We start from the raw sequence: 25954 nt of genomic DNA, 5'->3' as shown, positions 1-25954 counted from the left end.
AATGTTTCTCATGGTTTCATCGATACATTGGTGGTCAGTTCAAATTTGATAAAGTCAACATTTTAAAACATCTGGAGCTTCCACAAAGTAAAACATCATAGATGCACTATTTCAATCTAATATAGGATCTACACAGATCGGTTTTCATGTCAAGTACAAAAATGTAACTACGAGGCCCAACAAGAAGACCTCACCCCCAGTATTGGTTCTGTGTACATATATCATCTTTATCTATCAACTAGCAACCACGTCTTTCCTAGCTATCAGATTGCTAGAATATATCATTCTATATATGAGACAAAACCAACGCCGAAAAAATTAACCGTTGGAATTTGAAGCAATGAGAAAATTGTTCCGGAACCATTTTAGAGGTTATTCAACAGCATCTGCCAAAATCTGAAAGTTAGAAGTCACAACTTGAATATTACCCTCTATATACCCCCATCGTCGGCTTTATTTGCATCTTCTGCCCTGCTACCCAGTTTGACAATGTCTTCTACAAGAATCTTTCCGTCTGTGCAATGAAGTAGAGAATAATCCAGTTTCTCATCAAGTAATGCCACTTAATTAATCAAATTTTTAATCTATAATGACAGAAACAGAAAGACCAAAACTTTAATCTATAATGACAGCAACGGAAAGATCACATTTTCCTTGCAGAACTTTTCACTCATAGGAATATTTTGAGAAACGAGTGTTCAATTTTTCAGATGTGGGGCTGACTTATAATTCATAAAAGGACCACCAAAAAAAAGAGGAGTGGCTGCAGAACTTTTCACTTATAGGAATATTTTGAGAAAACGGGACTGACTTATAATTCATAAAAAAGACCACCAAAAAAACAGAGGGATGGCCGCAAGGCCACTTTCTTTTTTTTATTTTTTTTTAAGTAAGAAGTAACTTCATATCTGTTTGTGTTTTCTCAAATGTAGAACGCCCCATCCCCCACCGACCCTTTTCTCTCTCAAAACACTTTCAACTTTCTATCACATCAAAAACTATTTAAATCCAAAACACAAAAAACACTTTTCAAAACACAATTATACCCTTTGATATGCTTTATAAATGAATTATAAACATCATAGAACATCACAAATTGAGAGAGAGAGTGAGAGAGGGCAGAAGAAACTTACCTGTGTCTTTGGAGAGGTTGCTGATGAGTTCTTGAACACCCTCCTTGCCCAATGCGTCTTTCAAGTACATAGCAGCAGATGCAACCTCCTCCGGAGTAACTTTTCCATCATAATCTCTGCAAGCATACCGAATTTATTATTTGACCACATAAAGTTAAGTATTAAACATTACAACAAAGTCAACCATTTGACACATTACCCATATTAATATACCATGGAATGAGTGTTATAATTGTTGATACTGTCCACAATAATGAGAAACAATATAGAATCAAAAAGAGAGAGATTAAGAGAGAGTAGAGACAAATTTACGTGGTTCGGCAATGTGCCTACATCCACATAGAGGCGGCTGTATTTTACTCTTAATGATTCAGGGTTACATCATAACATATATATATAAGAAAAACCCAAAACCCTACTTGTACGGACATATTAAGGAAATTTCCAAAATACCCTGTACCGCTCCGTGAACGTTGCTATCGCGACGTTCACTCCATTCCCATCTACTTCCACTGGTGTTAATATGAGCCACCAATTCCAACAATAACAACTACAGGAAATGCCACAACTTGTTACACATTCTAATGAGACACTACCAGGATTAGACAAATCTAAGTAGGCCAAGTACTAAAGGATGATAATGCTGCTGTCATCTAATCAAGTCAAACTCTGAGAGCTACATAGACTGTTACTTTCCATCTAAAGGGGTCCTTATGCATTGCAGAAATAGTCTCTTTCCAAAAACCAGATACGTTTCTAAATTTGATTATGCATGTAAATTATTCTAATGTGAGCGCCTTATCATGACATTACAACAATGCCTCCAAACAAATATAAACATTATTTCTATCTTTAAAATCATAAGTTAAATAGTTATTAGTTTATCACATTACAAGACACGCTTGAGTAATTATCCAACTAAGGGAGAAAAAAATGAAGCACCAGTAAGTTATACCATGAAAACATTAGCTATGTTTGTTACTGTTTTCAGAGAAGTGTTTTTTTATTTTTGGTTTGAAAATTTGTTTTGATGTGACATAAAGGATGATAAGTGTTTTATGGTGGATGAGAAGCGTTTTTGGGTGAGGTTTGAGTGACTGTGTGGCCAGCCTTAATGGAGGAGAGGGGTGGCCAATTTGGCCAGGGTGGCCACACAGCCATTCTAATTGTCAAAGAAAAAAAATTTAACTAAATTTTTTAATTTTTTTAAGAAATAAGTTTGCTCCTCTCTCTAAAAGTTAAGCAATTGTTTTGTCAAAATATTCCTACAAAAAGGTGTGTGAAAAGTTTTATTAAAGATGTTTCATGTTTTGAGTTATTTGTTAATATATTTGATAAAAACATATTTTTCAAACTGCAAAAAAGAAAAAACTAGGAGAATTCTTGGCAGACGTAGCCGTTGTCTTCCAGCTATTTCATTGGACTGTAGTCCATCATAAGAGCAGCTTATCTGATGCACATACATAGGTGAGCGAACACAAAGGAAACAATTACAAACCTGTCAAGTAGTTGCAAACGATCACCGATTTCGGCATCCACATCATCAATTTCCTTTTCAAGATTTTGGAGCATAGCATCAACCTGAAATATACAAAGGACATGAAATAGTTACTGTCATGTTGTGTGAATCGATAATCTTTATACCCAGGAAACTGAAAAAAAAAAAAAAAAAAAACAGAGAGAGAGAGAGAGAGAAAAATAATACTTGGACTTGAAAATTCTTACCCTCTCTATGAGTGCTGACGAAGCCTCATCACCTTCAGCCTCTTCAGCAGTATTGTCAGTTTCCTCCCGAGCAGCTCTATATGCCTTCATAGCATCTTTTTCACCACCAGTACCCTCTTTATCTACCATGCTATTATAAAGTTCTATCTGGAAACATCAAGGCAATTACATGTGAGCAAAGCATAAATAACTATTCTCTCATACACAATCATCGGCAAATATACACAACAAGGACTGGTATAATTAGGAACATCAGCCAGTGAATCATTCAGGTTGTCAGAATCAACATAAAAAATCATATAACCCTATCCTGTCACAAAATTCTTATGCACCCAATGAACACAAAAAATAAAGAAAGACATCATATTACAAGCGGAGATAAATTGATTTTACATATATAAGCCAAGTATCAGATAAATTGATTGCAAAGATAGTCACAAATATTACTAGTAGACGTTGTATACAGAATCTAGGGTTGAATGGCAATGAAAAAAAACTACCAATCAAGAGATCCTCCAAACATGAATTGACAACGAAATCAAGGAATATCCCAAGTATATACGTAGATACATGTGAATAACTCAGAACTAGAGGTGCAAAAGTATCGTCCTCCTTATGGATAAAAGAAGCATATAATTTATTTCTTCATTTTTAATTTTATTCTCCTTTATGAGGAATATCGTTAATAACTACCATGAATCAAACTTTGAAGCCAACATAGGACACAAAAGTGCTGAAAACAGGTTACCAAATACTAATCGTGATTCACAATCACAGATGTCCAAAGTATAAAAACAAAGAAATACCTCCTTATTGACAAGCCTCAGAAACTCTTCACGTTCTCTACTTACTGACTGTAGAAAAAGAAAAGAGATCAATTTAGGCAAGAAAATTTGAATACGTTGCGAAAATAAAATTAACCAATAGTATCTCAACAATTCAAAGCTTTTAATGTCCAGCCTCCTTACAGATGCAGAAGCTAAAACAGCCAATGCACGACTTAGTTCACAGAGGTGTTCTTGTTTTTCTTGTTCTCTTTCTCTGGCTTGTTCGCGTGCTTCTCTTGCTATTGGACTAGTCATCTCTTTAAGTGCCAAATCCTCTTCACTAGCTTTAGATTCCTTCATTCTGGCTTGCTCTTCTTCCTCTTTCTCTTCCTCCTCCTACAATTTAATTTAAAGCAAATCATGTAATTCAATAAGTACGTGACCATTTTGATTTAAAGCTTCAACCTCATTTGCTAACAAGATTCAGATATTATCCACAGTACTGAAACTTAAATAACCATTTTCTAATTCATACTTTATTTAAATAATCTACTAAGTTATTCTGTGCTTCAACACCAGCCAACAATGCACCAAAACTAACTCATATTAAAATAAAATAAGCTAAACTAAAAGAACAAAGTCATTGGAATGAACTTATAATCATGGAATCGACTTAATCATCAGATTATAGCATTCTCCTCTAGATAGAACTAGTAATAATAAGCATCTCAGTCAAGTTCCTAAAGCAGCGAAGGGGCTGGTGAATTAGGCATAAATGTCTAGCAAATTTTTTTTTTTGATAAGTACTTTAATCTCATTAGAAAACACAGAGGGACGCAACCCTATTACACAAGCATACAAGAGAAACCCCCTATATGTGTAGCAAAATATTAACAAATATCAACCTTGATTAGTTCTTCCTGCATCTTAAGATATTCCAGTTTCCTTCTCCTTTCTGACACAGAATCTTCAGATGGCAAAGCCGTAACACTAACAGTATCTGTAACCTCATCGGGCAGAGAAGAGATTGTAGCTTGGAGAACTTCCTCAAGCCTCAACCTCCCGGACACAATGAAGGACCTGCATATTTATCAACTAGATAAAGATATCATCGAGTACAGAATAGACAAAGACGGTGAGTAGGACAACTGATGGGGCTTTAGATTACCTGGAAAGGATCAAAAGGGAAGATGGTAGAGAATGATTAAGAGACAAATCCAACCAATCACGAAGCTGCATAAAGGAGTTAACAATTTAAGCAATTTAATTAATAAACCCACCAAAGTTCCATTCTCTTTTTTGTGATAAGTATTACCGAAATTCTATTGATATAATTCAAACCATTAAAAGCTTTAATGAACAGAAGTAAGAGTTACTATTTTCTTCGGATGACACAATTTGGGTGGGGGGGAGCAACTTGTAATTTTTTCAGCGACTAACTTGCATTTAGTATGACTTATAACAAACAGCACAAACATAACTCACACTCAAGTTGCGAACCTTAGACAGTTCTTCAGCAGCCTAATAGAAGAAAGGAATGAAATAAGTAGCCATGGTTCAAGAAAAAACCTGTTGGCGCATTTCTTCAACTGAAAGATCTCCAAGCATGCCTCGCTCCCTACACTCCTCACGAAGTTCAGCTTCTGAAAGGGACTCCAAACCCTCCGCTTCAATCAATATATCATCAGCCTTAATCCTAAAAAAGAGAAAAGGGGCGCATTCAATCAGGAAAAGACATATCAAAACAAAGTAATATTTATGATCTATTCTCAAGAAAGGATTTTTGTAAAATCTTTGATAAAATCGCCAGAGGACAATGATTACCCAACTCTGAATAATAATTAACACAAATTATATGTTTATGAGATACCTTTAGCACACAAACCGATGACTTCATTGCCAGTAGTAAGTCACCTGCATTACGGATTTTTATAATTTCCCATAGCTAAGGGGTGAACTCGCTAGCTCCCAACAAATGAGATTACTTTCATACTCTTATTAAATTAATGTTAAAAATGCACCAAAAATTGCATCTCAGACATATGCTCAGAACCCTGTATTCCATTGACTTACATCAATAAGCCACTATGGCCAATTTCACTTAAAGACTGAGCATGACACAACCGAGAACCCCTATACCTATCAGATCAGCTGCACAACTCTCTTACACTTTAATTTCTTAAAGAAATGATAAACTCATTATGAGAAAAGTATAGAATTTGCTAATGATGTCAAAGCATGCTCTTACCGCTGGAGTCTTTTTCGGAGCATGTAACGTAAATATGCATCAGTAAAAGTAAGTTTGAATAATTTTGTGTCGATTCCCATATATTTGCACATACTGAGTAACCGAGGCCTGATAGCAGCAAAAGAAGAATAAGCATAGAAATTATGATTGGTTCTCAGGTGGTAACCAAATGGTATTGATATCATTAAAAAAGGGAGGTAGAAAAGATTCTTCGTATATCACAGTAATCATGATGGCAACCTGCTGATATTATCCAGAGTAAGTTCATCATTAAACAACTTAGCAAAGCCCAAAATTTCATCATTAGAGACAAGGGCCCCCGTTCTAACCTGCATAAAAAGAAAAGACATACATGTTAAACAAAAGAAAGAAAGGAGGAGGAAAACCAAGGAGGACAATGAAACTAAACTCCTCACCCGGTTAAGAAACTTATCAAGATCTTCGGCTGTTTTTCTAGTTTCTCCACTCCGTGAGTTTTTAACTTCCTTTGCCATTTCTTTCACAGTGTCCTGGAGGAACTTGGCATATTCTATTCTTGCATTTAACCTCCTTTTCAATGCCTCCTACAAATTGAGCAGTTGAGGTTAAACCAAACATTCAACTTAGAGTATATAATGCAAACAAAAAATGCAAAAAAGTAAAAATCTAAGCATAAGTCAATGTTTCAATGGACACACAGTATTATGTGAAGATGTTTGTGTGTGCCTACAAATGCACATGGACATGTCTCCTTATAGAGAAAATTTACAAATTAGAAGAGCCTAAGGGTTCATAAACAAATATGTGGTTTACACGCAGAGTCAAGGAGACCCTTCCTTTAAGAGAAAAAACTAAAAAGTACAAGCTACAGAATACTTGCAGCGTAAGTTCCACTGTCAGGAGAAACAAATTATTCAAAAAAAAAAAAACTCCTTCCACACAAAAAATGGCTCATATTCATGGTTAGCAAAGTAATGCACTGCACAATACTTAAGACTCACTTTCTAGCCCTATTCCACGCTCAGGTACTCAATTCTTCTACAATGGGGCTTAGATATCCATCTAACTACTAAAATCAACAGCCCCAGAGTGCAAGGTTTAACCTAGAGGGGCACATCCTATTCGAGCATCAAGGAACTAATCTCTTGATGAGTAGTACTTTATAACCAAACATTACCACCACAGTAGTTCCAAAAGAGTCATTCCATGCAGGAACATCATCGCAAGAGCAAGAAAAAAGAAGAGGTGAAAGTTAAGTGAAAAAGAAGATAGAATTCTAGCAACATCCATTACAACCAGTACCTGCTCCTTCATCTTGTCTTGAAAAGTCGACGGCAACATGTTGGGAAATAATTTCAGAAATACCGGCAAGAGAAACTCCATGAATGGAACTATGATAAAAACTGCGAAAGGAACTAGCCTAAGAATATCAGCCGTGGTTCGCGTTAGTTGTTGTCTCTCCCTTCTAGAGAGACTCTTCCCACCAGCAAGCTTTAATAGCAATCTTGAACTGATCCTCGCGTCAGCCCAGAGTAGCTTTGTACCCAACCAATAATGTTGCAATGTTGATTTAAATTCATCTTTCCAATGAACAAGTTTCTTGGCCCAGTCTGCCCTGCAGGAAGGAACAGCAAACCAAACAAGCAGCACTCATAAAATCATGTTGGTTAATTTTTTAAGTTGAATAATATATATGCATCATTTGGAGAAATAGGCCAACCTGCTCATAGAAGCTATGGCTCTCAAAGCAGGACCAATCCCTAAAAAAGTGGCCCATACTCTTTGCAGACCAGATTTAGTAGCCTTATGAGATTCTTGCAGCCGCTTTGCCTTCGCTTTGGCTTTTGCACTACTCAAACCCTCAACAGCTTGATCACATTCCTCTGGAGATGCTTCCTTTCTCTTTTTAGCAACCATTTCTTTATTTTTCTCGTTATCATTGTCCATTTCAAGCTGTTTGGCTGCAGCTGTGGAAGCATTTCGAGTTGACTGTGACATCAATCCCATCCCCATAGGAGAAATGTATTCTGATCTGCCATTTCCAAAACCCAAAACTGTAATTCCATAATATCCACGTCTAAACTGTCCTAACCCTGAAAAAGGTAATAATCCCTCCTTTGCCACCGAAACTTTATCCCCATCCTTCATGCGACTAAAATAGGTAGAAGGGTAGTCTTCGCTGCACTTCGAACCCTGTGCATCAAAATTCTGCAGAGCATGACCTTGACTGATACATGGGAAACTTTGAATTGAGCGAGTGGAGGCATTCACGTAACCAGAAATGAATTTCTTCCTTCTCAAAATTGCTTTGGATGCCATTATCAAATTCCTCTCTCTTTACAAAGAGAATCACCTTCACATTTCTCAAGAGACCACCCGGTTAAGCTGCTAGATAATTCCATTCACAAAAAGACCAATCAAACCACAACATTAACAAATGATAAATATAATAACATTCCCACAAAGCACCCATCAGAGAAAAAATTTAAGACACTATCACTACAATCCGATATACAATCCGCCTTTATCAGAATGAACTGTGTAAACTCATTAAACAAAATTACATTACGGAGAAGAACACCATGTTTCAGTAAACCAACCTATCTGTTCGCTACAATGTACTTCAAAAACATTAATCGAACAGAAAAATGAGTAGAAGAAAATGATATTTTCTATGCAAATCGTTAACATTTCTTTTTTTTTTTTCTTTCCTTTTTTTTATGAATAAATTTGTAAACTTTATATGTTCTACAAAATTCTTTTGTAAAATAAAATAATAGTTAAAAATAAATAAATAAATAAACAAGAAGTATTAAAGTTTCCATGGTTAACATCTTTCTTTTCCTTCGATTTCTACGCAACCAAACAGAGCAGAAAATCCAATTTTGCAACCAACGCTAACACTGATAATATAATATTGGAGATAATTTGATAAGAAAAACTAAACGAACTTCAGATATCTAACTATCAACCTCATTTCTCGAAATTAAGCCTTAAACAACACAAACTAATTCTTCGTGCGGACAAAACTAGCATCGGAAAACGAAGATGAAGAATTAGATCGCAAGCAAAAGGTTGTTTCGCAAGAAACGTCGACCAATACTCGGTTTAACTTGAATCGATTTGGTTCCTTATAAAACCACAATAAATCACAAAATAAAGAAACGCAAATGTAATCATTGTGCAGGAACAAAGATTACACAATCTTCAAACGGTGCGTTCGGTTGTGAATAGGGTTCAGATGATGGTGTATACACTTACGATTTCAGTGAGAAATCAGAACCGGTGATCGAGAAATCAACGTCGGACGATCGATCTCGCCGAGAGCAAAAAGCTTGGGTCTAAGCGGGGTTTAGAGAGGGTTATGAATGAAGCCGGGGCAGGCGATACATTACACAGCTTCAGAGAAGAGCCAATGACGACGTCGTTTTTATGGATAGTAGTTTTTACTCCAACAGATTTGGTGGGAACGTTGATTTGGACATATGTTTTGGGACGCTTTCAGGTGCTGACACCTGTCCAGATGTTGTTGAGATTCGGCTCTTGCGGAAACGTATACTCTTGGGCTGAGTTTGACAAAGGCCGGACCGGACCAATCCAAAAATTTTAAAAATTCTTCTCAAAATTATTATCGATATTTTTATTTTTTAATCACATTAATCACTTTTTATTACTATCAAATAAAAAAATCACTACAAAATAAATTTTTTTCACTTTTTTATATAAAACATTCTTACTTTTTTATCTTATATCAATCAAATCTGCTACAATACCGTTCCACTCCCTTTTTCTATTTCATTGCCAAACACAGCCTTGAATCTTGATCTCCAAGAATATACTTTAAATTTTCAATTCGTTTTGCGTGATGGGGTGTTAAGAGATTCACGGATGTTCTCCATTTTAAATAAAATTGCTTTAATTTGATAATTTGTAAATATAATTGTTTGTGGATTGATAACACAACCACTGTTTAAAGCACCAAATGTGGCACAATAACTCTAATTTGAACCGTTCATGCATGCTTATAACTTACACGTGGTGCAAAACATCCATTTCTCTCGCAAGTGTTGTGTATTCTAAGCCATTCATTTTAAATGAAAAATGCACCGGATCTCCATCCACGTGCTCACAGCATGTTGATAGTTATAGAAATCACAACCATTAACTCATTCCAATTATTTGGAGTCAATTACGTAGCCCCCAACATTAATTACAGTTTACAGATTGTGGACCAACTCTCCTTCGTGGATAAATTATTCATGGGGTTACAAGTAAAAACAAAGCTCCTTCATAACATTATACAAAGAAAGGGGATTGGCCCAGCTCCCTACGAGGACAAAGAATGAGAGATAAACTATCTTCTTTTCTTAATCTTTGTCCACTTTGTTCAAACTCACTCTGAATATATCCAAAATACTAGTAGTACAGTATGAAACTCCAAAACTTGAATCGAAAACGCCTTAATCTTTTCTCTTTTTTTCCTTTTTCCAATGGAATTGAGTGCCTCTTCTTTATACTTCTCTTCTTTTTTTCTTTGTTCTTTTTTCTTTTATCTTTTTTTCTCTTTTCTCTTTTCTTTTCTTTTGCTAAGACCTCCTCTTAGATCCTGTATATAATTATATCAACATATATTAGGAGGAGAAATCAAAAGAAAAATCCTTACAACTAGAGTAACAAGTAAGCTAAAATGCATGAAGGAATCTACACCTTTTTTTTTTTTCAATCAACATGTGCAAAATAAGGTATGCTCACAAGATTCATTGGGAAACATAGTCTTCTAGATGTATTAATATATTACGTTATATATTCTACACATTCACGAATCACCGGCACCCTCACAAGAGTATTTCTAGGAAATCATTTAAAAAGGAAAAGTAATAAGGTCTTAGATGAATAAACATCTATATAGTTTTTTATGTGACTTACCTCTTAGATGAATAAACATTTATATAGTTTTTCTTAAAATCATGTGATGTCTTACTTCTTTTAGGAATATTTTACCATTTCCAAACGATTCAGGAATACTCCCTTCTTTCAAGATGACAACCCTAACGAAATTTTGGTCTATATGATCATTTTCACACACAAAAGTTCTGGTCAAATTCTTGAAAAATTCATATAAATCTACAGAATATTAACAACCTCCAAAGATTCAATTTCTTCACTTGAACCCTGCACACCGTAGAACTATTGCAAACAAACTAGGTCATTAAAAAATCCAATCCTATATATTTGAAAGCCGGAACCCTCTTTTCAACCCTCTCCAGAATATATTTTACTGAACAATTTTACATTCCACACCATCCCCTTATGGTTTTATTTTACTACATTTTAAAATTAATGTGTCAGGAAAAGGAGTACCAAATTCAAGAAATTGATCTAGGAGCCTTGGATATTATTCATTTAGTGGGACAAGATTTCTTTACATTTCAATGAGTGTGAAAGGTTAATTCTACCAGCTCAACAATGGTTACCAAGGTATATTCCAAGTTTCTTCGCATAGATTTGCTCTTACAAAAAAAAATACAACCTCTTAAGGATATTTTGTAAGAGAAACATACCAAGGAAGCTTAAAAGCGTCTTTCCACCATCCTTGTTTTGAGCAAGTTGCTACTATTTTGTCCAGCCGTACGATGATCTCAGAAAAAGTTGGTCTAACAACTGCTTGTTCATCCCAACATTCCTCAACCAACCTGCAGATATAATATCAAACTATCAAAAAGCATAATTCCTTCTCAAATTTAACAAGAAAAGATTTAGCATATGAAGTTCCCAGAGATTGTTCATCACTTTCTTAAGCAAATTTACTTAAAATAATTCTAAAAAAGAAAAAGAAAAATAAAAAACTCTCAAGTTCAGTTTCAATAATAGCTTGATGAACCTTTTTTTTTTTGGAAAGTAACACTCGCACCTCGTAGGTCTTCCTCACTCTCCTTTCTATTTGTTAAGATTTAGATTGGCGGATTCGATGTCCAAATAGGCAAATTGTTGGAATTTATTAAACTTGTAAGTTTGGGTGTAATTTAACCTTAGCTTGCAGGAGCCGTTCAGATCGGTTCTAACGGTGTGGATAAACTTACTTCCAAAATCAAGCGTTTGCTAGGCTGTTTGTTTAGGGGTTCAAACAGGTAGTATTAGAGATGTCTGTTCAGTACAGCATTCAGTTGACATTCGAGCAATTTGACCTTTGCTTGCAGGAACCGTTCAGATCGGTTCTAACAGTGTGGATAAGCTTACTTCCAAAATCAAGTGTTTGCTAGGTTGTTTGTTGAGGGCTTCAAACAGGTAGTATTAGAGACGTCTGTCGGTACAGCATTCAGTGTGACATTCGAGCAAGATGCGTCATTGAAGAACCTGAAAGCATAGTTCGGTAAAGTGATTGCTGAGACATCCAAACAGGGATGCATCATTGGAGAAACCGAGAAGTCCATTCGATAGGTTGTTCGCTAAGCTGTCCGAATGCCCATTAGCTGAAGAAGTTCCACACCTTACCGTTCAGAAGAGCATTCGCTGAGCCGTCCGAACATCGCTGCCAAGAATATGATTTAACGTAGTTCCGTTCAAACTGTGGGTTGGTACCATTCGAACGCCACCTCAGATTGTCCTTATTTGGGTCTCATAATCGCTCTGGTAAACCTAATTTCCTAGAACTCTATAAATAGGCCTCTCTATGCACAATTTTTGTAAGACTACGAGGCTATGTTTTAGTGTGCTAAGAGAGAGTTCTTTGGAGCATTCATGCTAATTCTCTCTTAGAGTTCTTTTGGTTAAACCACGCAAACCTTTCCTTCACAAAAAAACCTTTACGCACCAAAGTTCCAGGATTGCAAAAGGAGATCAAGTAGAACAATTGTCAAGAGGTTTTAGAAGAGCTATTGTGGTAGAGAGCAAGTAAGTCACCTGTCTAGTACAAGGGTGTATCAACTACAAATGTTTTGTAAGTGTGAACAACTTGTAATCTCTTTATTCTTCTATAGTGGATTGATTTCTACGGTTTGCCTGCTCCGAGGTAGTTTTAATTTGAAGAATTCTCCAAAAAATTTCCACTTCATTACCAAAATATTTGTGTTGATTGTTTTAATGCTTTGCTTGATTTTGGCATTCATATTTATGGTGTTTGAATTGAAAGTTGATAACTTTATTAATCTTTATTTGTCTTGCAATTTTTAATTGTTGTATTCCCAAAAAGTTAGATATGGAGGTGAGGATAAAATTTGTAGGGTTCCATCAAAAAAGAAAACTTTTGAAGGGAAGTCTTACTGCCAGGTACTGTCTACTCAAGTAGAGGCGTTTTGTCATTGGAAGAGTATCCGGAAAGTTAAGGCTCCCCCGAGAGTGGCTTTCTTTGTGTGGATGGTGGCTCTAGGAAATCTTAACCTTGGAAAATTTATGGAAGAGGAATATTATGGTGATGGAGTGGTGTTACATGTGTAAGCAATGTGGAGAGTCAATTGACCATTTATTCCTACATTGTGAGGTTGCAACCGAGATATGGAGCACGTTTCTACAACTCTTTGGTGTTGATTGGGTGATGCCGCACAAGGTGAGCGAATGCTTGGAAGTTGGAGGGGACAGTTGGGTAATCGGCATGCTTTGCACATATTGAGAATGATTCCATTGTGTGTAATGTGGTGTCTTTGGCGAGAGCGGAACATGCGAAGCTTTGATGATCGTGAGAATGGTGTGCTCGAGTTGAAGAAGTTGGCGTTCAATACTCTGTTTTCATGGAAAGTGACAAGGCATCTTTTGCCCGTGTATAATTTTTCTGAATTTTTAGTGTTATGTGCTTCTTTCTCTACTTAGTAGGGGTTCTCTTGTATACTTCTTGTATACATGGGTTACGCCTCTCTGCACATTTTTTCAATATACATTATTTATCCAAAAAAAAAAAAGAAAAAGGATTTTGATATCCATAGTTTAGTAATTTAGGGTCTAAACTAGCGTTTTTCATTTGATATCAAAGTGAGGTTCACTCTTTTTCGATTAAATTTTTGAGTGTGATCCTTCGCACCTTTCATAAATGTCTCAATATCTATCTCAATTTCTTAACGTCCCTCCGTATTTTAACTAAAACAATTATGCTTATTGGAAGATTCGTATGAGAGACTTCTTGAAATCCTTAGATGAAGGTGTTTGGAATTCTATTGGAAAAGGTTAGAAATGGCCAACTATTTTGGTTGACACGTGGTCTAAGAAAGAAATCAATAAGTGCAATTGGAATAGCAAGGGACCAAATGCCATCTTCATGGCTGTTTCACCAAAAGAATTCAAAAAAATATCTTTGTGTGAAATTGTCAAGTAGGCATGGAATATTTAAAAGTCACTCATGAAGGTACCAAAATCTGCTAAAAACTCAAAACTTCATATGTTGACTTCTAAATTTGGAGAGATTAAGATGAAATATGAAACGATATTTGATGAATTTTATGCTCAGGTATATGATATTGTGAACTTCTCTTTTAACCTACGTGAAAAGATTCCTAATAATCGAATTTTTAGGAAAATCCTTAGGTCTTTGCCTCAAAGGTTTAGACCAAAGATGATTGCTATAGAAGAGAGTAATTGTAACACTCTGATCCCATATTGGAAAGATGAAGAATAGCCCACATAGAGTAGGTAGTTTATAAACACACTCATGAGTGCAAAGTCCCATATTGCCTAATTACTAGGTGATACTGAGCTTTATAAGAAATTTTAGGAAATCTTCAAATTGATTAGTCCTATTGGGGTGATGACGCAAATGTGATTAGCATTTTTTTTTTTTTGGTCATTATAAATGGTATCAAAGCCAAGTTGCCCAGCCTGAGATGCACAAGCGGTCTCCAGCGAGGACGTTGGATCCCAAGAGGGGGTGATTATGGCGTCCCACATTGCCTGGGTGTGGAAAATGGAATGTTCTTATATAGAGCATCATCTCTCTAAATGGTATGAGATCTTTTGGGGTAAACCCAATAACAAAACCGTGCGAGTTGAGGCCTAAAGTGAACAATATCATACAACTTGGAACAAGCTGTTACATAATGGTCTCAGTGCTACCTAGTAACGCCAAGCCATATGGTGTTAGAGCACTGCATGACATGGCTTTAACGAGAACGTCAAGAGTTTAAGAGGGAGAATTTGTAACATACTGGTCCCATATTGGAAAGATGAGAAGTAACACACATAGAGTGGGTAATTTATAATGATAGTCATGAGTACTAAATTCCACATTGCCTAGTTACTAGGTAAGATAAGGCTTTATAAGGAATTCTAAGAAAGTTCCAAAATTGACTAGTCCTTCTGAAGTGATAACGTAGATGTGGCTAACTCTTTTCTCTGGGTCATCATAAAGGGTGTATAAGCGTGAACAACTTGTAATCTCTTTATTTTTCTTTAGTAGATTGACTTCCTAGGTTTGGCTGCCTTGGGTAACTTTATTTTTGAACTGTTCTTTAAAAGGTTTCTACTTCATTACCAAAATCTTTGTGTTGATTGTTTTAATGCTTTGCTTGATTTTGGTATTCATATATGTGGTGTTTGCATTGAAAGTTGATTAACTTTATTAATCTTTATTGTTGTTAAGATTGAGATATTCATTGTTTAGCAACTTGGGGTTTAAACTAGCATTTTTCACTATTCTTATGGGAGAGGAAATGTCACTTGAACTGAACTTCAGGAAATAATAATTTAATGATATAAAACTTAACATATGTCTAGCACTGGAATTCCTACATATATTTCATAATTAATAAAGTTGGGAAGTCAAATTAGAAGAAATGTTAATAATAAATAAAAACACATCAAATAGACCTCTAATGATTAGGGGGTGACAAAGAGTGTCCATGTTTTGCTCAGCACCCAGCAATCTTTTACTAACTCAATTTATTTCATCCATGAAAAAATCAATTCACGCCAAACCTTGATTTTTAAGCAACTATGCAACTTTGTACGCAATTTAAAGAATTATCCCAATAACAAAGGGTAGCCAACTAAAACATTTCAAGCTCACTAGATCTTCAAGAATTACCCAAATTTGAAAAAAAAAAAAAAAAAAAAAACTATTGCTGGGTCAACAAATCTCATCAAACTTGCAGAAGAAATTTGAGTCTCAAATACACATTTCTAAGGCAGGGCATCTCAACCAAGAAAGTTAAAAATCTTAAACCTATAGCAAATTTGGTGAGTTATCTCGAAAATCAAACTTACTCTTTTAGCTCTGGAGGATAACCTTTTGCTTTCATCTTGAAAAGCGGTCTCTTTCCTTCTAAGCACATAATTATTGCGGCTTCTTCTGGAGACTTGGGGTGGAAAGGCTGTATACCCTCAATCATCTAGCCCAAACAAAAACAAATACAAGATACAAGTGGTTGAGACTGAGAACCCACCAGTAAACAACTGTGAGATAAAGGTCCACTGTACATTCAACTATAGGGGAGAGAGGAACAAAAAAAAACAGAACAGAAGACATCATGTTGCAATGGAAGATACATGCCAAAACAATTGAGTTCTCCGAACCAGAATCAAAGATATGTTCTTACAAAGATATTACAACTGAAGTCATTCAAGCTAGAAAATCAGTGGATGAAAATGGGACACATGCCCAGTGTGAAAATATTAGAAACCCAGGAAAGTGAAGGTTATCTCCACAACTTAAGTGAGCATCAAGTATTTAAACATGATACCATATTAATCATGGTAGCATACACACAATTTGTGAAGAAGTACCTCATATAGAATCAGACCGAAAGAATAGGCATCCACACTTCTGTCAAATATCTCATCTTTGTAAAGCTCGGGTGCCATATACAAGTCTGCAATCAAAAAAGCAAATCATTTAATGAGCCCACAGAAATTATAATCCCCAGCCTTTCTCAAGTACTTGATCTTTATTATCTACATCCTCCATAGAAACAACTTATAACAACACAAACTGAAAAAGGTCATAAGCTGCATCCATTACTCGTCAATTAGTGCATTTATGAAAACTATAGGAGGATTTTACAATAGGAAAGAGTAACAGATACTGAAGACAAGATTCACTTAGTCTTTAGGGTTGAGTAGGTTCCATTCAGAACAAGATTCACTTGTCTTGGGTCAATAACTTGGATAAGCATAATTGTTTACTGTTGACATTGTGGCTACAAGTGTCAAACTGTGATCCTATGAAAATTGGCAAAAATATATAATATCTGTAAGAAAATCCATAGAAGATATTGTTCTTCACGGCATAGGACTCCAGAGCAGCAAACCATAGCCCTTCCAACTCTTTTCAACAAGGCAAAAAGGTGTTTTCCAAAGCATCTTGGCTTGTTCCAATACTTGAATAAATCAAGATGCCTGTCATAATTGATATCCTGTTTTCATCCCCATATTGCTCAAAGAGTAGATGTTTCTAGGCTTCCAACTACACCAATGAGAAGTTCAGAATTCAAGGCTCTTCCTCTAACTGGTTAATGGCACCTAGCAATTATCAGTTCTTTTTGCACACTAAAAACTCGTACTTTCATACTGTACTGGGAGTTGAAGGAATGTTCCTATTTTGGAATCAAATTACTTATATTTATACTTGTCAACAGCAATGATAATTTTCTTTTAGAGTGCACGTTGTGTCTACTAAGATATAAGAAAGATCCGATGCAAGAGATAAGATATAAGGTGTGACAAGAACTTACTTGAACGGTCAGGCCCTGGCTGCGCTAGTTTGGCTTTGGCTGGTGCCATTTTGGACAATCTTATCAGACCAAATCCAGCTACTTTCAACTGACCTCCATTATCCAGAAAAATATTTCTGGCACCTTACCAAGATTTTAAATATTAAAGTACATCCCAAAAAAAAAAAAAAAAAATTGGTTTGCAATTGCTATACACATAGATCAACTTCTGCATTTGGTTGTCTTACTTTGGCTTTAAGTCACAGTGGATAATTGGGTCTGGTTTACATTCATGAAGATAATTCATGCCCCTGATAAGACAAAATTGACCAAGAGATCAGCACATGAAGAAGCTCGAAAATTACGACAGGAATATTAGGAACTTAAGCACTTCAGGATTTTGTAGATATAATACCCATTCCAATTAAAAAGACCAAACACACAGAAAATTAGTATAGGTACTATGTATACAAGAATCAGGGGTCACATTTCTATTCAAATGATAGCATTCACAAAGTATTTAGAACATGGTTCTAGCAAGATAGACATGCCTAGCAATATCAAGAGCAAATCTTAGAACTTTGGATGGAGACAGACGCCCTTTCTTTTGAAGATAATTGCCCAAGTCACCCTGAAAAGCGCCACAAATATCAGCAATGTCAAGTTTGTGATAATAAAATTTTAATTTCAAAAGAAAAAGGAAAGAAAAAAGTTTTAACAAATCAATGCAGCATTCCTATAAATTTTCATAGGAGGGTAAAGCTGTTCCTAGTCTAGGTAGAGCAAATTTAATTAACCCAAGAAAAAAATCCTCTTAAAAGAAGTTCATAGTAATCCACAGGCATCCTGGACTAGGAATTATCCGAACTGCCATTCAATGTATAATATAGATTCAAAATCTATCATATGATCAGAAGAGATGACAAAAGATTTGAAACCAATAGTGGGCCTCAACCAAAAAATAGAAAATTAGTGCTACAGGACAACTAATATGGACAAAACTTCAAATATCATAACCTTCTTCTAAGAACACTTAAAAATTCAGAATAGAAAATGTTTGTTGAAGATTTTATTTGGCATTAAGAGTTCAATGTATTAGATAAGCATTTGCTTTCAGGAACAAATATTTCTTTCTAACGGGTCGCATAGTGAGTGAAGGATCATCTTAATCCTCATTTTTATGTAAGAGGATATATTTACATTCTAATCATACTACTCGTCTTGCTTTCTCTTCTCACTAGGCAAACCATACGATTATGGAGGGAGAGACTATTCATGTTTCCCCCTTCTCTACTCTTCCCTTTCCCATGCAAATCAGCGTGTTCATCTTCTATCAAAAGATAATCTTTACACAAACTCAAACACATGCATTTTGTCAGCACTCGAGTTTTTTTTTAGTCGGGGGGCAGCAGAGAGAGTATAGACTTGCTTACTTTTGGATGATACTCTGAAACAATCATCATAGGTTTATTTTGGGTAACAGCTCCAACAAACTGAAGCACATTAGGATGCCGAACCTTTTCTAACAATGTTAGCTCGTGTTTGAAATCATTTCTGTTAAAAGAAAGGAAAAATTAATTATGAAAATAGGAGTTAATGTTACAGCTATGAAATAAAATCTATGAACCAGCAAATTCAGCAATCCCGCTGAGCCAAACCCCAAATAACCACACAGCAACAGCATTTCGTTCAAACCAAAACTAAAGCTTTCTATGAAATCCCTTAAAGGGAAGAAGACTGAAACTCCTAGTCCACTTTGAGGAAAGCGAAATGATAAATAGACTTCTTTCAATAATTTAAAGGCTAAAGATCACTGAAGCTTAGTCATTAAAAATCCAGATAGATATGTATTTCATAAGCTTCCCTTGCACAAAAAATCCTATGAATTTGATTACCAATTCTATGTATTCAATTTTAGATACATTTGTAGTTTGGTTGTTAAGGCCTCCAAAAACAATATACCCAGTTTTTAGGTTGTTAAGGCCTCCAAAAAACATATAAATATATTCGGTTTTTATTCTTTAAAAATTTATACAAATAAACGTATATCAAAGAAACCATTATTTGATTGGTGTAAACAAAGAAAAAAAAGTCAACAAAAAATGAGTTTATCCCCACTCCTGGGGTATGCCACTACCATGCAAAGCTTGAGAAATGATCTAGTTATGAACAACAGCAATGCACCCAAGTTGTCCCAAGAATCAAAAGATTAAAAGAATTACACATTACTTTCAGGAATCAAATTTCACATTCACACATACAACAAAAACCGCATTAGCCCACGCCTATCTGATATGCATAAAAAAGTAATAATTGCGTCAAGAAGCCTCCAAGATACAAGGTCTCCAAAAATGCAAAATACAACTCAACTTAAGTAGGCCTTTCTTTTAAATGATCGAGGTCAGCTACATAAGTCCTTTCCCAACTAATTGTGGTCCACTACTCGCTTGAATTCTTTTTTTTTTTCTTTTTTGCCATTCATCTCTATCTAATGTCTATTGGTTACATCCTTGGCCATATAATTCCTTGATACCTTGACCCATAAATTCTTCGATCTCCCTAAATCCTTTTGCTCCTTCAACCTTGATTAAACCTCTTTCCTACTTCCTAAAATGCAAAATAACAAAATAAAAAATGAATGTTGCAAGGTAAGAACATATAGACAAGAATTAGGCTGCTCCATGGAGGAACTTGTCACAAAAAGAAAAAAGTATGAAAAATTCTACTTACTACAAAGGGCGATTTTGTATAGATTTAGAATGGGGGAAAAAAAGTGAAGTTCAATCGTCATGGTTGATATTAGAAATGAAAGAGAAATTAAACAATATTGGAAGTTGTTACTCTAAAGAGTAAAGACTGATCCAACATACATATTGAAAGCACTGTCAAAATGAGGTGATCACATACATGCTTTCAGGATCTGAATAGCTGTCCTTGTCAAGTATCTTTACGGAAACCTTTGTGCCATTCCACTTAGCCACTTGATATGTTCCCTGTAAAAGAGGTACACGAACAAAGATATCTATAAAGATATTATAAATATTTGTGAAGGAATCAATAATTAGCTCAGTTCTTACAGAACATCGAAAGAAGAGATAAAACAATGACCATACCTTTGAGATCCCGTCACTTTTCCGAACCTGAAGTTCCTGTGGATTAAGCTCATACTCTGGAACTTCTCGAGGATTTGCGACAGCCATAGGCGTCTTCCTGATTTTCTAAAAGTATGAAAAATGGCAATTTATAAGTCTCTTTACAGGCATGAAGTCTCACCTAAAAAACAAGAAAATGTTCATATTATACCGGAATTTTGGCTCCACGGGCTTTCAAAATATTGTAGACTTCTGTATTTCCGTAATATTTAGCATCAGCAGCTGCCTGTCCAGATAAAGATCACTTTCATATAATATCGCAGAGACATTAATTGTAATATCTTTCATAATTCTCAACATCAAATTATCTCTCATTTTATTGAATAATACAAGAAATTCTTTACCAAAAAAAAAAAAAAATCCGAATCTATTCAAAAATTATATTGAAAATTAATCTAAGCAACTCCTTTAAAAAATAATTTTATAAATTCCATAGACAAACAAATCAACTGGAGCAATACACAGAAGGATAGGAATAACAATATTAAAAGAAGAAGACTGGAAGTACCATACCGTGCCCCCCCAGCGATCACGAGCATCGATGTTGGCCTTCCTGCTGAGCAAGAGCTTGACGACCTCGACGTGGCCTTCGCAGGAAGCGATGTGCAGCGCGGTTCTCCCGTCCAAGTCGATGCTGTTGACGTCGATCCCTTCGTTGAGCAGATCCTCCACCCCCTTCGCGTCTCCTCTGCACGCCATGAACAGAAGCTGCATCGTGGCGTCCAGGTTCTCCGGCACCGACAGCTCCAATCCGGCAGCGTCCTGGCTGGGGCTCCGGCGTATCGGGTCCAGAGACGACTGCCTCCCGAAGCTGAACCTCGGATTGTTCTTCCTCGGGTCCAGCGACGACTGCCTCGTGAACTGCCTGCTCAGCGTCCTCCGCAGCGCCCCCGTCGAGAACTGCCGCGATATCCCCCTCCTCAACTGCGCCGCTATGCTCTCCATCCCTTTTCACGCCAATCAATCACTAATCAGAGTTTGACGAAGATGATGGTGATGCCGAAGAAGACGAAGACTACATGTGGCGGTTGCGATTGGTTTTGGGGCCGGATCGAGAGCCTTGGGGAGGAGCCGATGTGCTCTCGATGCCGAGCTTCAGAAAAGGGCCTCTCAGAGACACAGAGAGATCGCGCGCATGTTTGTTTGCGAATGTCAATTTGAGATCCGCGCGAATCGCTCGGGACAGAGAGAGAGAGAAGGACAGAGAGGATGATTTTTGTTTTCCTTTCCACACAAATGGAGCGGAAAAAAAGCCGTTAATATTTTTCGTACGCTGGGCCGGACTTTTAAAACGCGGCAAACGATCCCCTCCGGTTCTCATCTTACAATTCCTTCTCTCCACTATTTTTTTAACTTACATTTTCCAAAATTCATTTCTTTAAATCAAATTGACAATCATTAGTTAAAATTAAGTATTAAAGAAATGTCTTCTAAAAGAATGATTGAAGTAGAATTTTTACCAAAAAAAAAAAAAAATTCATTTACAAACTGATTTAACCATTAATAACCAGTGAAATAACTAACAAGTCTTATTTTTACGTTAATTATTTAAATAAATTATAAATTTTAAAATCAAATTAATAACAAGTAGGAATGCGTGCATTTTGGTGTGGGCACGTTGGGACAAATACGAAGTCAAGTCACTGTAGCACATACAAACAGGTAGGACTCCTTAAGTCACGAGAGTGGTAATGTTTTTCAATACCCTATCTTTTGTCCTGTTTTCATGTGGGAAAGAATCTTGTCTACGACGTGCCCATTGTGATTATGATGGGGATAATGTGATGCCGAAACCAGTGTCTCTGAGTCCACATAATACAATTTTTGATGGGACTTTTATAACCAAAAAAATAAGGTCGGTAATCATATATATGACGAATAACTTTTCTCAAGAGTTTTTTTTTTTTTTTTTTAATTTTAAAATTAAAAATAATGTCCCAGAAAGCGTGGGTTTATGGTCGGCCGCCCATTTTGCAAGTCATACAGGCTAAAAGCAAACAACCCCACAATTACTCAATTATTGACTTGGAGCCTGGAGGGGATCCCCAAAATGCTGGTGAGAGAGCTGAAATCCATTAATTTCTACACATGGAGTACCGTACCCCACGAGCCATATGTATCAGAATATTCTATACGTTCCCACGACCGAAAGGGGAAAAATCAAAACGCTCATTCAATTTCTTTCTTTTTTTTTTTTTTTACTATTATTATTATTATTATTTAATATTCCCAATGGCCCCAAGACTTCCTTGCTGGATTGGATCGGATCCCAGCCATTGTGATCTTATCCATTATGCATCATAATGGCAGAAGTTGTGAGACTTATCCATCATAGCAATTAATGGTTCAAATTTTCAATTTTTTTATTTTTTTTTATTTTTATCATAAAGCATATTGTTATAATAAAACAATATTAAAGATATAATAATAAATTTATTCTATTTAAATTTGATATATTATTTGTTTAACTTTTTGAATGTCACCGTTCTAATCAGTTTTCAAATCTACAGCATATTCTGACGAATCAAGCTGTTAGTCCGATCTACCACAACTTTCTCGAATAGATAATAATTTTTTAAGCATAACATGTCACCATCATTTTAGAAGACTAGACACACTCACTCACTCAATCAAGTTATTGAAGCAAGATATTTGTAAAGGCTGAACATTTTATACATTCTTTTAATTTTTGTTTATTTTTTGTCGAAGTATTTTTAAAACTCATTATTGAATTAAACAGAGAAAGAAAAGAGCATGTTTGGGTCTATTTATGCCATAAAAGCTGTAGATTAGTTTTTCTCCCATTTACAACTCACACGGCAGTGACAGCACTACCTTGCATTTGAGTTTTTCTCCCATTATAAAAGCTGTAGACTAACATGAAGTGACACTTTATATTTGATAATATTTTTTTTAAGAATATTTGGAAATTTGGAATACATAAATATAATATAAATAACTAAATTTCATATTAATAACAACCATAAAAGTGAATTGATAATATAATATAATATAATATAATAAAGCTTGGATTAATGATTTTGAAATTGAAAATTAAAAATATCATCTCCACATCATTACATTAAAGACCGGCAGCCACTTGTTTTCCCACTTCCCCACGGTTTTGGAAGTATTCTTCCACTTTTTCACCTCAAAGTTAGGTTGAACTTTTCAAACCGTGTAAACCCAATATATATATTGGGTTTACACGGTTTGAAAAGTTCAACCTAACTTTGAGGTGAAAGGGTTTACACGGTTTGAAAAGTTCAACCTAACTTTGAGATGAAAAAGTTGGAAGAGTACTTCCGAAACCTCCACCAGGGGCTGAGAGGGAAAACAATTGGCTGTTGGTCTACCACTTATTAATCTGCAAGACATCGCCGATCGTGATTTTGAGAACTTAGGGCAAATCTAAGTGAAGATTCTTGCACATGCGTTTTGTCAGTATTATCATGTGTCTGCTAATAACAGCTTCAACGGCACTTTTCTTTTCTTTTTTTTGCTGTCAGTGGTAGTGATTCAGTGGTTTTAAAAAAAAATTCAAAGTAGTTGGACATATACTTAGGTGAGAGTTCGACTGTCAAAATGGGAATCCTCAATTTAATTAGTATTAGTTGCAGGGGCGAAACTCAAATATTTAGTTTGTGGGGCAAAAAAAAAAAAAAATTTGAGGAGTGCAAAAGTTAATTTTTAAAGATATATTTAAAATATATATATATATATATATATATATATTGGACCACCCTACCCAAGCCAAGGGGTGGTTCAACCCCTGATTAGTTGCCTTGAGTCCACCGGAGGCTAGTCAGACTATGATTTAGTCGGACTTAAGGGAGTATCTGTGTTTTTTCTATCTATGCCCCACTTATATGGCTCCAAGAGAATATGTGCTACTACAATCATGTCCAAGTAAAATAATTACAGTTGATATCTCACTTCTACCTTTTTTATTTTATTTTATTTTATTTTAAAAAAAAAAAAATTCTGTAAAAAACAATCAAGGGCCTAGATTTAAATAAAAGTTTGCTTATTAAACGACCACGTTTTATGGTGTACAATACTAAAACTATGCATGCAGTGGTGAAATATAATGAATAAAATTTCTACATTATATATATATATATATATATATATATAGTCTGAAATGAAATCCACAATCTAAAGTCGATAACGCAAGCACATGAAATTGTGTTCTGGTTAGAGTTAGACATAGTACACGGTGAGAAATTAACAGATTTGTAAACAGATCATTGAATCATAAGCTAAAATTGGTAGACGATACATAGTCTTGCAAGCACATATTTTGTTTCCACAATTGGTTTTTTAGTATGTTGATTGCAATCAAATTTGTAAACAACTAGTATATATTGTTCTAGCGTGTTATAAATAGGACTTCACGATGCTTACACTTTCTAATTAATATATCTTTTGAATAGTTACATGCATGGAGGAGACAGCCAGACAGACAGGTGCTCAGATCGATGATTCTTTGTTAGAGACATATCTACTTCGACCACACCTACAATTGATAAACTTGAGTCATCCACAACAATTGAAGATAATGATCAAGGATTAAATGAAACCAACGAATAACGATAAAGATAAGCCCAAGCATTCAATCTCAAACAGTAGATAACAATGTGCATAATCTCTGTACGTAGTAATTGTATCAAATTCAATTGGTAGTTATCTATTTCATTTATCATCTGTAACTACTCGCTCTATAAATACAAACACCTCTACCTGCATTTGGTAAGGTACGGAGCACAAATACATTCTTAGACTTCTATATGGTATCAAGGCCTTAATGACTCACGCCCAAAAAAAAAAAAAAAAAAGTTATACTTTGACAGCATGTTCACTCCTACCTCTACCCATTACCAAACACCACCTCTTGTTACCTTCACCAATTTTAATACCGTCAAACTCACAAGGGACACATATTAAAATAATTTGAATAACAATGAAAATTTTCCTTGATACAAAAACAGAGTATGACATAGCATTATATACAAATGTGCAAAGTGTTTGACAAGGTATGAACATCTAGACAATCCCACAAAATATGGGATTGTCAATTACATGAGTATTGGACAAGTACATTGACTTACTAAGAGAATTGCATTGAGTGAGGATCTCCTTCAGTATTTTCCTTTTCTGCACAACCGTGGTCTGCACATCTTTCCATTTCTACTGCTGCAGCGCCATGTGTGGCTGGACTGAATATTGCACAATCTCATCTTGCTGTTTGAGTCTTATTCCAGGATCATGAGTAGCTGAATTTATGCCAACAGATTTGCCAGTTGCACATGGTCCTATA

At 35.5% G+C, this 25954-nt stretch overlaps 2 protein-coding genes across 4 annotated transcripts; both read right to left on the bottom strand.

Annotated features, from left to right (window-relative positions):
• Window positions 1-78: 78 nt before the first annotated feature.
• On the bottom strand, window positions 79-9276 carry LOC132177421 (uncharacterized). 2 transcript variants are annotated; one of them, XM_059589728.1, is made up of 15 exons: window positions 9114-9276; window positions 7573-8240; window positions 7155-7467; window positions 6290-6436; window positions 6114-6202; window positions 5874-5981; window positions 5195-5321; window positions 4794-4858; window positions 4531-4705; window positions 3827-4021; window positions 3665-3712; window positions 2859-3005; window positions 2632-2714; window positions 1134-1249; window positions 79-514 (listed from the first exon to the last, which is right to left on the bottom strand). In XM_059589728.1, exons 2-15 carry the CDS (start codon window positions 8169-8171, stop codon window positions 432-434), a joined length of 2295 nt encoding a protein of 764 aa, XP_059445711.1. In that variant the 5' UTR covers window positions 8172-8240; window positions 9114-9276; the 3' UTR covers window positions 79-431. The 2 variants fall into 2 exon arrangements, with proteins under 2 accessions (XP_059445711.1, XP_059445712.1); XM_059589729.1 differs by having other exon boundaries at window positions 7573-8237.
• Window positions 9277-9988: 712 nt separating this feature from the next.
• On the bottom strand, window positions 9989-21875 carry LOC132179063 (integrin-linked protein kinase 1-like). Of its 2 annotated transcripts, XM_059591690.1 has the most exons (12): window positions 21148-21875; window positions 20786-20860; window positions 20596-20700; window positions 20390-20475; window positions 18916-19036; window positions 18034-18113; window positions 17731-17793; window positions 17504-17619; window positions 16557-16642; window positions 16038-16162; window positions 11414-11545; window positions 9989-10458 (listed from the first exon to the last, which is right to left on the bottom strand). In XM_059591690.1, exons 1-12 carry the CDS (start codon window positions 21577-21579, stop codon window positions 10452-10454), a joined length of 1428 nt encoding a protein of 475 aa, XP_059447673.1. In that variant the 5' UTR covers window positions 21580-21875; the 3' UTR covers window positions 9989-10451. The 2 variants fall into 2 exon arrangements, with proteins under 2 accessions (XP_059447673.1, XP_059447672.1); XM_059591689.1 differs by lacking the exon at window positions 9989-10458 and having other exon boundaries at window positions 11218-11545.
• Between the last annotated feature and the right edge of the window lie 4079 nt (window positions 21876-25954).

The sequence above is a fragment of the Corylus avellana genome, chromosome ca4 (assembly GCF_901000735.1).
Source record: "Corylus avellana chromosome ca4, CavTom2PMs-1.0".
Lineage (NCBI taxonomy): Eukaryota > Viridiplantae > Streptophyta > Magnoliopsida > Fagales > Betulaceae > Corylus > Corylus avellana.
This window is presented reverse-complemented; position numbering and strand designations above follow the sequence as displayed.

Excerpts from the sequence above, each read along its gene's own strand:
- LOC132177421 (XM_059589728.1), bottom strand. The coding sequence starts at position 8,171 with ATGGCATCCAAAGCAATTTTGAGAAGGAAGAAATTCATTTCTGGTTAC. Across the intron at positions 7,468-7,572 it reads GCCATAGCTTCTATGAGCAG|GGCAGACTGGGCCAAGAAAC; the intron begins GTTGGCCTATTT and ends TCCTTCCTGCAG. Across the intron at positions 6,437-7,154 it reads AAGACAAGATGAAGGAGCAG|GAGGCATTGAAAAGGAGGTT; the intron begins GTACTGGTTGTA and ends CTCAATTTGTAG.
- LOC132179063 (XM_059591689.1), bottom strand. The coding sequence starts at position 21,579 with ATGGAGAGCATAGCGGCGCAGTTGAGGAGGGGGATATCGCGGCAGTTC. Across the intron at positions 17,794-18,033 it reads TTTGCTCTTGATATTGCTAG|GGGCATGAATTATCTTCATG; the intron begins GCATGTCTATCT and ends TTGTCTTATCAG. Across the intron at positions 16,643-17,503 it reads GCCAGGGCCTGACCGTTCAA|ACTTGTATATGGCACCCGAG; the intron begins GTAAGTTCTTGT and ends TTTTGATTGCAG.